This window comes from Panicum virgatum, chromosome 3N (assembly GCF_016808335.1).
Source record: "Panicum virgatum strain AP13 chromosome 3N, P.virgatum_v5, whole genome shotgun sequence".
In the NCBI taxonomy this organism is placed as follows: domain Eukaryota; kingdom Viridiplantae; phylum Streptophyta; class Magnoliopsida; order Poales; family Poaceae; genus Panicum; species Panicum virgatum.
In genome coordinates this window covers 7879783-7894313 of record NC_053147.1, presented here as the reverse complement: position 1 = coordinate 7894313, position 14531 = coordinate 7879783, and the positions used below count along the sequence as shown (strand labels likewise).

General features: G+C 44.5%; 2 protein-coding genes, 1 long non-coding RNA gene and 1 pseudogene across 3 annotated transcripts; 3 read left to right on the top strand and 1 right to left on the bottom strand.

Moving 5' to 3' along the window:
- Positions 1-1397: 1397 nt before the first annotated feature.
- Positions 1398-4820, top strand: LOC120664084. The gene is made up of 2 exons (XR_005670710.1): positions 1398-1723; positions 4525-4820. It is a non-coding gene; the product is annotated as an uncharacterized LOC120664084 (long non-coding RNA).
- Positions 4821-5222: 402 nt separating this feature from the next.
- Positions 5223-6863, top strand: LOC120664082 (UPF0014 membrane protein STAR2). Its single transcript, XM_039943085.1, has 3 exons — positions 5223-5665; positions 5758-6003; positions 6370-6863. Exons 1-3 carry the CDS (start codon positions 5381-5383, stop codon positions 6679-6681), a joined length of 843 nt encoding a protein of 280 aa, XP_039799019.1. The 5' UTR covers positions 5223-5380; the 3' UTR covers positions 6682-6863.
- A 931-nt stretch (positions 6864-7794) lies between these two features.
- Positions 7795-10701, top strand: LOC120664081 (annotated as a pseudogene).
- Positions 10702-12233: 1532 nt separating this feature from the next.
- On the bottom strand, positions 12234-14287 carry LOC120667504. The gene is made up of 4 exons (XM_039947568.1): positions 14252-14287; positions 13730-13870; positions 13223-13370; positions 12234-12889 (listed from the first exon to the last, which is right to left on the bottom strand). The coding sequence occupies exons 1-4, from the start codon at positions 14285-14287 to the stop codon at positions 12597-12599; spliced, it is 618 nt and encodes a 205-aa protein (XP_039803502.1). The 3' UTR covers positions 12234-12596.
- Positions 14288-14531: the final 244 nt, after the last annotated feature.

Genomic DNA, 14531 nt, shown 5'->3' with positions numbered 1-14531 from the left:
AGCTTTGGCCTAGTACTTTGGGCACTTGTGTTGTTCAGTGCTGCAATATAGATTACTTCTTGTTTGTTTTTTTGTGCAAGGAGTAACGCGGATTAGAATATTGCAGATTAATCCTGATTATGGGCTCAGTCCTTTAGTGTTTAAGTTATGTGAGTTTGTGTAGACCTAGTATTTGAGCTTCAGCCTAGTCAAACTGGTATTCATGGATTCCTGAATGTTTCTGTTAGTTTGAACCACAGTAAGAAATAGATAGGCCTGGGACTGTGAGTCAACAGGGGAACTATATATGTTTGTCAGACATTTAGCATGCAAGTTAATGAATGTGATTTCATTAGGAGGTTCTTTGAACCTGGTTCAGTTTACTTGCATCTTACTTTTTTTATTGCCATACTGAAATATCCCTGTGTATATACAAGTGAAGAAGGGCACCTATCCAGATTCTCATGCAGTTTTTAACATGGGGAAGGCAGGGAGAGGCATTAGTTGCCTCCTGGCTTTCTGTCATGCATTGTTTGTTCCTGGTCTGTTATAAGGTGAATTTTGAGATGTTACAAGGCCTTAACCTAGCGCTTGAAGAATTCAGGCAGGCCTTTTCATGATTTTTCATACATACGGTTGAAGCACGGGGTTGCTATTATGTGAGCTTGTACGTCCTACTGTTTGTGTTTGATTCATCTGTTCTGTCAGAACGATACTTTTTTGCCGCTAAAGATTGTATCTTTAAAATTCTTTGCCTTTATGGTTATGATGATAAGTTTAATTGACTCTGAAACTTAATATGATACCTGATATAATCATCAATTTCTAACAATTTAACTTATGTCCGATTAGTTTTGCTTTATTCTCAAGATAATATGTTGTCATGTGCACAAAGGTCTTGTTTGTGTAGAACTATTTAACTGCATGGAAATAGTTAATAATAGGGCCAAAATAACAAAATATGTGTTTTTTACGAAATTTTATTGGTTACACTTTATCATGCTAATTATTCTCAAATAGTACTCATATGCGCACTATTTTGAGTTTTGCTAATTGAGTGCGGATACAGGCTTAACTCCTAATCCTAACTATTCTCAGAGGCATTTTATGTATTTGGGGAGTCGTCCTTAATATACTGTATTGATGAATCAACTTAATATTGCGCTCTCAGTATCTCATAGTTGCTCATTTTGTTTACAACCTTTTCTTTGCTCACCCCCTGCAGGTCAGTCCCGATGGGGTTCCTGCAAAGCACTTTATCGCTGCTGATCGGCACCGGCTGTGGCATCTACATCGCTCAGAACTACAACGTCCCAAACATAAAGAAACTTGTAATGGAGATGATGGACAGGGGGCAGAAACTTGAAGAATCGTACAAGAAGCCTGGCAACGACAAGAACAAGGATAGCAAATAGCATCGAACTCCATCATGTTTAGGAAACCGCCCGGCTTAGCAGGCTAACTGTTGAAAGAGTATCTGTGTTCTTGTTTGAGGGATAGTAACTGGATTTGGCTACCTTTTGTCTACTTGTTTTGGAAGAGAGGAAATCTCATACTGTAAGTGCATCTCAGGTATAATGCTCTTGCCCCGACTTGACCCTGTCAATTGGCAGTGCAAATTTTGAGGTGATGCAGCTGGACACGAGCTGCAAGGGGGGCGTCACCTTGATTATGAAATATGAAAGTGTCATGATTCGTGCTGGCTTAACTAGGGAGGCACTGACTGCATCGTGATTAGTCTATTGTAAGTGTGCCATCTGATGATGGCTGCTACTAATATTTGTGTGACAGACCCGCCGAGTTAAAACGCTTAATTAAGCGTAACCGCCATCATCTGGCGTATTAGCTTAATTAAGTGTAACTTGACAGGCTGTTTCCAACCCACAGGCCGATCGAAACACACCAGAAGTCTCGCACGAAGGCGAGCGCAGAGGGTACCAACATGATAAAATCTTACAAAAACAGAAATAATATTAAGACTTTTACAAAACAGCTTTGAATTTAAAATTTACAAATGAAAAGATAAGAGCCGATAAGAATCTAATTTACAATGCATTTCTACTAGAGAAGGAATAAAACAAACTAATAAAACGAGAGCTACCGAGACGTGAAGACAAGGCGCCACATCGAGCCCACCGATGTGAAACCTAGTTAACTTCTATACCTGAAATAGGGTGAACAACAAACCCTGAGCAACTAATACTCAGCAAGACTTACCCGACCAGTGGGTATAACTTAGCCCACGTATCTAGACATGCAAGGCTTTTGGCTGGTGGTTTGTTTTTGCACAAATAGCAACTAGAGGTGTATCCTTACTTTCAATGTTTTAGCCGCATATTTAATATAGCTAGACTCTCACTAATGTTTGCCTATCTACACACGCATGTGGAGCATCCAATTAAGATTCAGAGTTTATATCCATTTTTATATCTTTAATACCCTAACTCATTTGCTACGGTGTGACAAAGAGATCAAGGCCCTCATATCCGCGAGACACGGCGAATCGATCCGATTTAACCTTGCAAGGTGGACCTAACCAACACGGCACGTATTTGCCCCGTCGGACTATACATGCCAACCATTCCCCTCCCCGCCTCGAACTACAGGAACCAGCCCAACGACATATGGTCAGTCGAGCTCAACGTGAGACCACCAAAAGTAAACATATGCATCCCAATTCTCCGCGACTACTCGACTCGCCCCAGGAGTTGGGTGCGGGTTCCTGTACTTTCGAAGCAAGGCAGTACTCGGCTTACCGGTTTCGACTACCTCCTACTCCCGGCATGCGGTTAGTACAATTCAATCCCCGATCAGCACTGCCACATCCACCGGTCCTTAATCGACACAGACGGGGCTAAGACACCCAGGAACCCTGTCCTGCTGCCATACCTATCCATCATCCCCGCCCGGTCTCATATCTCCATATCCATTACAATCCAAACCAGCAATACTGAAGTATAAAGATAGTAATGTATCTCGCGAGTAACCGGCAATTACTCGGCTTCTAAAGTTTCCTGTGTCTCGCGAGTGACACGAAGCCACTCGACTTCTACCGGACTCTTTTAGCCTAGCACCGCTATCGACCTAGACTTACTAGTAAACCCAAGGTAAACCTAGGGATTATGCAACTAGGGTTTCAATCAATTCCCTAATACGTAATGCACAAGTAATAGATAAAACATATACATAGTGAATCATCATTTAAAATAATAGGACATGCACCGGGGCTTGCCTGAGGGTAACACTAAGTTAGTGTTAATTTTTGTAAGGCCTTGGGCCCTTCCGACCATTGGGCCAGGTCTTCGGTTGCTTCGGCGGTCCTCCCACCTTCTGGAGATACCCCCGAACGCCGTCTTGTGGTCTGGCTCCACACCGCGTACTTCATGTCCACACACGTGCCCCTAGCGTGCCTTAATGAGGTGCAACGATGCATATGCATGAATGCATGAATAATAGAGTAAAAAGTAAAGCAATACAAGCACAAGGTCGATATTGCCTAACTATAAACACTACATCTACGGAGGTTGATTAAACCTTACATGAGTCTACACGAAGTTAACCCAACTGGTTTTATATTTTTAGTATTCTCCTATCTCCAACTATGCATTTATAAACTATAAAAGTATTTTATCTATCACCATAAAAAAAATTACATGTAAAATTTGTCAAATAACACACTTTATAGTTCTATCCTATCGAGCATGAAAATATAAAGCTAATAAACCTAATTTTACATTCACCACCGTTTAGATTCGAGACCAAAAATCCGGAGTTTCCGGGCACCTTCTCGGAGTATCCGGACTCCCAAATCCGGAGTTTCCGGGCCTATACCCGGAGTTTCCCCCGGAGTATCCCAAACCCGGAGTATCCGGGCTTATACCCGGAGTTTCGCCCGGAGTGTTCAAAACCCGGAGTTTCCGGGCTTATACCCGGAGTCTCCGGGATTGACAGCATTTTCGCCCCAAAAACTGAAATTTTGATTGTGACAAAACCAACCCACCAAATTTGAAACCCTCTTAGATCCTAGTTGAGGGATGCATATAGAGTTTATTGACCAAAAGAAATCACTTAGAACCTCCTAGAAACATAGATCGGGGCGGCACGAGTTAAATACCTAAGATGAGCTTTTCTTGCTCAAAGACTTGAAATCCAAGGTTCTCTTGGAAGGAGCTCATGGGGAGTAAGGTTATCCACGCCGATTGAAGCTTCCTCAGCCTTGAAATCAAGTTTAGATGGGGGATTTGCACCCTAGGGCCTCATGGAGGGGGAGAGCTTGTGAGGGAGAGGGAGAGTTCATGAGGGAGTGAAAGGGAGAGAGTGCACGTGAGGGGGAGGGGGAGTGTGAGCTGTGAGGGAGAGAGAGAAAGGGTGAGATCCCTATTTAATGATTGTGTGGCCTAGAGGACAAAAATTACATGAACTAGGAACTCCATGTCCGGAGTATCCGGGCCTACGGCCGGAGTATCCGGGGTGTTACAATTTGTTTGGCGTCTTGCTATTTTAATAGCTGAACCCATGAACCTGGATTTGCGGCGGCATGTGCAGGAGCGTTGAAAAGCTTGACGGCAGATGCAACCTCACCCAGAAGAGGGTTCTTGACCTGTGCTGGGGCAGTGTACAGCAAAGGTTTTATGATACTGAGGATGTCCAAGACTGATTTGTTTACGAAGTTTTATCTGTCTGTGTGCTCCTGAGTCAGATCAGATGCTAGGAAAGTGGGTATGTAGCGTATGTATGTGGTGATGATTCTTTTTTCTTTGAGCATCATGTGGTGAGGATTCTTTGCAAGTTGCAATTAGCCAAAGGCATCTCAGATTCTCAGCATGTCCAGTTGGCCATTATCGTGACCTCCACTGAAGCTTGAGATGGTTGATTGGAATGGGTCGATCAGCTTTCAGCGCGGACAAAGGCCACCGGCCGGCCTGACGCACGGCACGCACCGAGGCAGCCAGGTCCCCTTGGTTGCATGGACACTGCGCCGCCTACCGGTCAGGACACGTGGGCGCACGTGTCCTCCGTCGCCTGCCTCCGGCCGGCGCGGCTCGCCGGCGACGCCGAGTTGACCAGCACTTGGACCAGACCAGACCCCCCGACCGGTAGGAGTATCTGGTATCACGCCGCCATGTGGGGCCGAACCCAACATCTGTCGTAGGGCGCAGTAGGCCCGTATCTCTCGGGATCCCCAGCCTCCCCCGCCACGGTACAAAGCCCGTACGGTCCCGCGCCTCCCTCACCAGTCTCCACCTGCCTCGCTTGCCCCCTCCGCCGCCTCGGCACCTCCTCCTCAAGACTCCCCCGGGCTTCGCACCGCCGCCCGTCGGCAGAGGAAGCTCAACGAGCCGCGCGGTCCGGTCCGTTCCCAGGCCAGGCTCAACCCCCCCGGCACCGGGGCCCGGCGGCGATGGAGCACGCGGCCGCGTTCCTGGAGCTGGTGGCGAAGCAGGTGGACCCGGGCGCGCCGGGGTTCTGGCGGGACTTCCTGGTGGGCATGCTCAAGCCGGTGTTAGCCACGGCCGTGGTCGCCATGGCCGTCGCGCTCAGCTTCTCGCAGCGCCTGGGGCTCGAGGGCGAGATGCTCTACGCCATCGCGCGCGCCTTCCTCCAGCTCTCCGTCATCGGCTTCGTCCTCCAGTTCATCTTCACCCAGAAGAACGCGCTCTGGATCCTCCTCGCCTACCTCTTCATGGTAACCCCACCCGTCGAAAATATGGAATTGCTCATATCCGGATAGCCCTGTGCCGACATGCCTACCTGACAGTTGGTCAACGCGCCGTGCAGGTGACGGTTGCGGGCTACACGGCGGGCCAGCGCGCCAAGCAGGTCCCCCGCGGGAAGTACATCGCCTGCGTCTCCATCCTGGTCGGAACCGCCATCACCATGTTCCTGCTCGTCGTGCTCAACGTCTTCCCCTTCACGCCCCGCTACATCATCCCCGTCGCCGGAATGATGGTCGGCAACGCCATGACCGTCACCGGCGTCACCATGAAGAAGCTCAGGGAGGACGTCAAGATCCAGAGGAACCTGGTCAGCTCCGATCGACCTTATTTGCAGACTCTTCCCCACTTGTTTGCTGCTTAATTCCTTTTTTTTTAGCCCATTTGCTTGTTTCGTGGCGAGACCACCAAGAATTGTACCACAAGGAAAACAAAGTCAGAAGCTGCTGCATCAGGAACAGCTCTGACTGGCTCATAGTGCACCTAGTCTAATAGGCTGACACAATACAATTGCACGACAGAGTGCTATGTATGAGTTAACAAAATCGGTAACTTTAATTGGGTGATGAACACCATCAGCTTACATTATTAGCCTGCTGATGATCAGAATCTAACAATATATATTCTGTTTCAACTAGAGACTGAAGATTCATTAGCATTTCTTTTTGTTCTGAAGGTGGAAACGGCACTTGCTCTGGGTGCGACGCCGCGTCAGGCGACACTGCAGCAGGTGAAGAGGTCGCTGGTGATCGCGCTGTCCCCGGTGATCGACAACGCCAAGACGGTGGGTCTGATCGCGCTGCCCGGCGCCATGACTGGGCTCATCATGGGCGGCGCGTCGCCTCTGGAGGCCATCCAGCTGCAGATTGTCGTGATGAACATGCTCATGGGCGCCTCCACCGTCAGCAGCATCCTCTCCACCTACCTCTGCTGGCCGGCCTTCTTCACCAAGGCCTTCCAGCTCGAAGAGAAGGTCTTTGCCGACTAGAACAGAATACGAGGCACTAGGGAATGAAGGCCGTGTTTGGTTCTTACCGCGAAAACTTTTACACAAAAAGACGAACGCATGCATGGAGTACTAAACGAAGTTTATTTGCGAAATTTTTTCAGGGACGGATGTAACTTTTCGAGACGAATCTAATGACGGTAATTAATTGATGATTTGCCACAGTGATGCTACAGTAAACATTCTCTAATCACGAGGTCAAAGGCCTCATTAGACTCGTCTCGCGATTTACATGGGGTTGTGGAGGTGGTTTTGTAATTAGACTTCGTTTACTACTCTAAATTAGTGGTCAAAGCTGGAAAAAAATTCCATCGTTTTCTAACCAAACATGGCCTTCGGCCAAATTCCAGCATTTTCGTGTGAAAAAACTGTAATGTTCAATGTCAGTGTTGATGGATAATTACTGAGCTGTAACTGCAGTTTAAAGATCGCCAGCCTGTAGCTGTGTTTGTAGAATTTGTAAATGACTGCTTCCTTTTTCCAAATGTGAAACACAACTTCCATAAACCCAGCTCCCCGCATGCGCCCAGGGTGCGGCGTCCGGACGGCCGCGCAGGCGCGGGACAGGATGGCGAAGGGGATGATGGAATAGAGCGGAAGGGAAGGGCAGAGCAGAGAGGAACAGAATGCCGGCGCCCGGCGGGGACGCAAGTGATGCGACGGCGAGAAAACGACGAGAACGAATTAAACCATAGAACACACGAAGATTTAACGGAAAACCCCTCCAATGCGAAGGTTAAAAATTACAGGCGCCAGTCAGAACTTCACTATATCGAATGTATGTGTTTACAACGTCTAGCGGTGGCTTACAAAACGAATCAATAAAATGTGAAGCAAACCCTAATTAAAGGTATATGTACCGTACTGCGGGAGGCTCCGCCCCCCCTCCCCCAGGCGTCCCTGGCTCCCGGTGACGGGACTTCGCTCCGCTCCGTCGGAAATTGGTCTTTTTTTCACAGAATTTAGATCACAATATAACAGCAAGCTGATGTGGCGAGGATGCGTCGGCGTGGACTATGGAGCTGATGTGGACAAGACACCGGTCAAAATGGGCTTGACTTGTAAATAAATGAGTCCTACGCTGCCTTCCGGCCCAGGACGGGCAGTTCCGTTTTCTTCCCTCCGCTGCTTTCCTTTCTTTCCTAGCGGCGGCGGCAGGGCGAGCGGCCACTCTTGGAGAGGTCTTCACCGGCGACGAGCATCCGAAAGACAGGTATGCCCTCCTATTCCTTTCCCTTCCCTTCCCGCAGGGGAAGTGGAACACCCAATGCCATGATGCATGCTATATGTATTCGGATTTGATCATGTATTTAGCTGCAAAACTTAGATTTTTTTTGTTTGCAAAAATTATCGGATGTACATGTGTACATGTCCTATACTGGATCCTCCCCTGATTCAGTTCGTTGTAGTGGTCGAGATCAACCTAGCCAAGGGCACCCCGAGAAAAATTTGGGGATTCTTCAACTGAAGCTCGCCCCGTGTGTAGTGAGAGTTTGAAGATGATGAACCAGCACAGGGAGGAGGATGCCTTGAGAGGACGCGCTGTCAAAAGCCAGAAGGTGCGAGGCACTTTCTACCTTGCTTTGCTTTCCTTGTTAACTCAACAGCTTTGCATCATAGTGTGCTAGATATATTTGCTTTTGAAAATTCTCACCTTTCGAGTTACGTTTCCTGAAGGCGATATGGGACAAGACCCTGGAGATGAGATTTTTGCTGCAGAAAACATTTTCCACTTCTAACAAGTTGCCCCAGGTCTCACTCCCTGATTGCTGCAGCAAGCATCTTCTTAGTTCTTTCATAATCGTTCCCCTTTCTGACGCAGGATTGTCACTAGGTTGGATTCTGTGCTCAAATTTATTCTGATTGTGCTCTCTTGCAGGAACCCGTCAAAGCAAGGTTTTGCAATCACGATAATGAGGTAGAGAAAGCCTATGAGGACTTGTTTGATTCATCAAAGCAGACTCTGGGTAGCATGATGGAATTGCAGGAGGTTCGATTAGCGGCATATATTAATTTTCCTTCAATGCTATGGATTTTGTTCAATATGGTTGAAGAATTTCTTACTATACTTAGTCTCTGAAACTACCTATAGGCTTTACTGCAAAGTAATCATGCTGCAAAGGATGCCAATGGTATTGCTACTTTCCAAACAATCTTCTTACTGTAAAAACTGTAGAATGTCGTCTATATATGTTCACAATTCTTGGCATCAATGTTCACAATTCTTGACTTGATGCCAGAAATTCCTTCTGTCGCAAATGGAGAGAATGACGAGTGGTCAGAAGTACAAAGATTGCAGACAAGGTAAACTTTGCATTAGAAATAACTAACCATCAGTTATTTGTAATGCATGAGAATGATGAGTGGTCAGAAGTGCCTGGTTTTATGTGCTCATACAAAATGAACCTGAGTTTGATAAATTAGTTGTATACAGGATAACGACGTTTAGAGATACTGAGATAGATAAATGGCAGAGGAAAATACAGGTGACAACGGGTGCTGCTGCCCTGAAAGGGAAGCTACATGCATTTAATCAGGTTGCCTGAATACTGATTTAGCTACTTTGGGTAATTCGTTACTGTTTAACAAGTTACAAGTCTAGACCTAAAGCCTATACTCTTTCCCCTTGTATGAGAACAGAACATAAGTGACCAAGTTGCTGGTTGTATGAGGGATCCAAGCAAAATAATTAACAGGATGTACTTGACCAAATCTGCAGTCGGTGTATAAGGAGAGGTATTCTAGATGCATTGCATTGAGGACCGCCGATCATATTTGCACACCTCGTTAACAATTATCATCTAACTTTTGTCATTTATATTTCAGGATGTTGGAGAATCTGGAGCATCTGAGGTTTTAGCATTTTACTTGTTCTCTTGAAATTCTTTAAAATTACCTGCGTCTCCTTCAAAGTACTAAAATTTTACAGTTTGTAGTTCATTGAAGCTCATTTCTTCCATTGAGATGAATATTTCTTTTTTCAATTGTTGCCTTAGTTATTTATCTGACACTTAAACTTTGATATCTGAATGTTTTTGTTTATACAATTAGACAATATATATGTGGTTTGTGTTTCGTGGCCTCATTTCTTCTCCTTGCTGTAACTTATTAGGGGCACGTTGTGGAAGGTGATCCTGAACTTCTTGACGATTCTGAGTTTTATCAACAACTTCTCAAGGAGTTTCTTGAGTCATGTGATAGAGGAGCATCAGGTTAGTCCATTTTCAGCTACTGGACTTATTATTATTTATATTTACACGCGTTGGCCTGCCCAGGCAATAGGCATTAAATTCTCAGTGGCAGAAAGAATCTCCATTAGCCCTTGTTATCCAGCAGATTAGTCTTAAAATTCAGTTTCAATTTGATTTTTATCTTTTGAAAAATACACTAAGTTTATCTGGAACTTTTGTATCTAATATATCAATGTGCCTACCAAAATCTGGTTCATCTGGCAAAAGTTACATTTTTTTATAATTTTCTAATTTCATTCAAGTTTTCTTAAACTATCACTGGTCTAATATTTGTAAGAAATGTATATTTTTCTACTTCCAACTTAAACACCTGCCAAATGCCTTTTTAATGTATGCAGAGTCAGCATTTTATGCTCTACGAAAGCAGCAGGTGAAAAAGAGAAAGCTTGTTGATCGCCGCTTCAAAGAGCAGAAAGATAAGGTGTGGTCTCTATGCTCTTCTTGTTGGCTGTCATAGAATTTTCCCAATTTGTTTAACTTATATTTGGGTTATTGAGTGTTTATTTTTGTGATTTGTTCAGGTATCATGTTCATAAGAAGATCACTAATTTCATGGCCCAAGTACCCATGGCTCTTTCTCCAATGGCCCCAAAGTTGTTTGAGAATTTATTCGGCACAAGCAACTAGAAATCCACCAAAGCTTGAATTTGCACACTATAACGTGTAGTAATTTTTGTAGCTCTAAATTTGTAGCATGTATGATGTTATTATTGAAACTATGAATCCAACATTTTCATGTTTAGTTCCTAAAGCGGTTCTTTCCTGACCCTAATAATGCTCCAAGAGGTTAAGGTTTGAGGATAGGATTTCTCGGTGCTACAGAAAAGCTTGGCGAGTTATGGTTAGAAACTTGGGCTTCGAAAATTTAAGGATTGATCTATCTAGGTATTGAGAGAGGGTCGAGAGAAGGAGGGTTCTACGGTTATAGAAAATACAAATGAGTGACACAAAATACAGACGATCAAAATACATAAAAGGCTTGGAGGGGGAAAAGGGAAAAAAACATGTAAGCCCTCCCACAAGGGGCCGACTCACAGTGTGCGGTCTTGGCGTCTTGCAGCCTCTCCATCGGCCCGCACCGTCACACACACTATCTCTTAAAGAGACAAACAAATCCTGCCGCAGTTCAGTCCCCGTAACATGGTTGCTTACTTGTGGGTCCATTTGCAAGCGGGCCCATGCTTTAGCCACCAAGTTAGAGGGACTGAATTGCAGAGAAGACCCATCAAAATGTGCCACTAGGTTGGTTTTGGAGAGAGGGACCTAGCTATATACTGTATCTCTAACACATAATGCTGAAGGTGCTCGAAACAAAAGGGGGACGAGACTCCTCCATAGTAGTGCCGTGGTCAATGTGTGGGGCCCAAGCCACGCATCAGTGGTGCAATTGAACTCTAAAATACTGCAAAGGATTCTATTCCCAAAAGGGACAGTCATTTCTAACATATATGATCGTTGTGAAAGCTATATCTTGGAAAACAAATCCACGCATAGTGTGGCAAGCTAGTGAATCCTTGGAGTTGTGTATGGCTAGTGATTTTTTTTTTTGAAATAAAATGGCTGGTAAAATACCAACACTGCCACTTTATCTCAGCGAGTACCTTTTCAATTCCTTTTTACAGTCGTCCTTTACATTTCGAAGCGACCAGAAGGTTGATAAGGGAGTGGAGATGGGCGAGGAAGATCTTCCTTCTCAGATCTGTCAGGTACGTACAGTGCCTGAATAATTTTCTTGTGGTAAAGAAAAATAAACTTTCAGAATCTTTTGACGTCAAAGTTCTGGCTCGAGTCTCAGAAAGAATCCAACGGCATAGGACCACTACAGGGTTACAAAGGCGTGTAATAATAACAATTCCGCAAATCAGTTCAGTGCATATGTATCGATTGCATCTGCTGCTCCAGGATCCTGCGAGGCTGCGAAGCACAGAAGCAATCAATAAGGAAAGAACTCTCAGAGAGCATATATCGGTGGATCATCATCAGAGAAAAAAATGAATTGAACATACTGTAAGTTGTTGATGATCTTCATTGAGCCTCTTGGACTGTTGTATATATATAGCACATGGTGGCTTAGATCTTAAGCAACCATAGATGGAAACTAAACTTACCCCCTACCATAACAGCTCGGATTGTATAGGATCCTCTCCATATATTCTCTAACAAAGAGAATAAAATATATTGAGAAGTTTATTCATAGGCAGCATATATAATAATTAAGCACCCCACAGTACTGTCAGTCCGCATCATTTCACAAGGGAAAAGAATATCTTGAGATAAACACACTAGGGTGCAAGTGGATATATCATCAACACAACGTTACTCAGTTCTGTGTTTATTTGCAAACCATGTCATGGTCCGGACACAAACTTCTACAGTAGTGGCACACAAACATACACACAAGCAGTTCTCCTGCGTATTCTCGAAAACAAAACAAAGCATATAAATACGATCTCCTTGCTTGGAATAGTAGCTAGAATATACGTCGTCACAAAGGTAGCAGAAGCTTTAATTCCCTGACATGATCGATCGAGCATCGCAGTCCTGAAAGGGAAGCAGCAGGTTGCACCAGAGGATCATATCGGAGTTTATTTATATATTCGGCAAGTATAGGGCAATATATATCCATCAGGGTGATCATCTTGGACCTCATGTCTCCAGTACTGTGACCGGGGGTTTGGCAGCGAACTTGCCTTGCCCGGCCCAGCATGCTGCTTGTTGAACTTGCCATCGTGGTGAGCATATATAGTGCTTAAACTTCCCCTGGTGTCCCTGCTTGAACTTGCCATGGTGGCCATACCCATGGCCGTAATAACCTCTACCATGTCCGTGGTGGTTGTGGAGGTGGATGTACACTCCATAAGCGCCAGCTCCGGCGATCGCGGCTCCGGCTGCTAGCCACCCCATATGCCTTCCGTAGCCGTGCCCGCCCCAGTGACCTCCTATATATAGGAAGATGGACTAGTTCGTTAGTATAGATAGATAGATACTCTCTCCGTTCCAAATTATAAGTCATTCCAAAAATTTTGGAGAGTCAAACCATCTCAAAGTTTGACCAAAATTATAGAGAGAAACACAAAGATTTATGACATTAAATAGGTATACTATGAAAATATAGCTAACAAAGAATCTAATGATACTTAATTAGTATCATAAATGTTATTATCTTGTCATATAAATTTGGTCAAACTTGAAAAATTTAACTCTTTAAAATTCTTGAAATGACTTATAATTTGGAACGGAGGAAGTAGATAGTAGCAGCACAATATATATACCTTGGTGTGGCGGATAGCCGCAGCCGTAGCCACCCCAACCTGGTTGAGGAGGATAACCGTACCGCTCCGGTGGAGGGGCGCAATCAGAAGGAGGGTAGCCGCCGTCCCAGCCCGGCTGAGGCTGAGGCTGAGGGTACCCATGGCATCTCTGTTCCAACCAATGCAAAGAACCAACATGCGTATATGTAAAATATGTATCCTTGGAAGTTTCATGCTAGCTAAACAAATATATAAAGCATATATAACCATGCATGCATAATATTTCCTCTTTATGCAGTATAATCTTATAACAATAATAAAAACATGCATAACCATCCATAACAAAACTAGTTCCATGCATGGTACAGTATCGATCACTAATAAGAAGGGAAATGAAACAAATAAAACTATGCATGGAACAAGAGAGAATGAAAGGAAGCCTTGAATTGATGGATAGCTAGCCCTACAATACAATGCAACCTGGGAGACAAATAGATTCAATTAGACGCAGAGGATATCAAGGCATACCGGTCGAGGGAGCGAGGAAGGGTTCTTCACTTGTTTGGACTTTGGGGGAACAAGATAGGCTGCAGCTAGCTGACCCCACGTCGTCTCTGTATGGCGATGCTGTGGTACGGTGTGGTGCCATGGAAGACGGACATGGCTTAGCTATATATAGGCCAGCGAGATCAAAGAAATATTGATTTGTTCCGGTTAGGAAATCTTTGTTGTCTCGGTTTTCCAACCGAAAACCCGGGACAGCCAATCCGGGACTAAAGAAGCTGGTCTTTAGTCCTAGGTTAGGCAACCGGAACAAATAGGGATAAATTTGGTCAAGCTTGAGTTATTTTAACTCTTCAAGAAAAATAAACTGACTTATAATTTGGAATAGAGGGAGTATAGTATGTATGTAGTGACTCGCCGGGATGGGTCGTCATCCAGCATCGATCAGTTGGTTCAATTCTTTAGGCGTGGGTACGTGGATAGATTTGATTATCTCATCAGGTGCAGGAGCTGGTAATTATTTGCGTGGAATCGACGACACCTCACGGCCTCAGACAAGTGTAAAGATTTTCCTCTACCCATTACTCCCCCCACCTGAAATATAAGATATTTTATTTTATTCTAAGTTAAAGTAGTCTAAGTTTGATTAAATTTATAGAAAAGAATATTAATATCTAACAAAGCAAATAAGTAAGTTACAAAAATATATTTCGTACATACTAGATATGTAAGCAAATTCTCTCCGTTCTAAATTATAGATCTAGATGCACAAATGAAGCTCAACATCTAGAAAAGCTAATATGAGTAAGTACCGAGCTAATTTCAT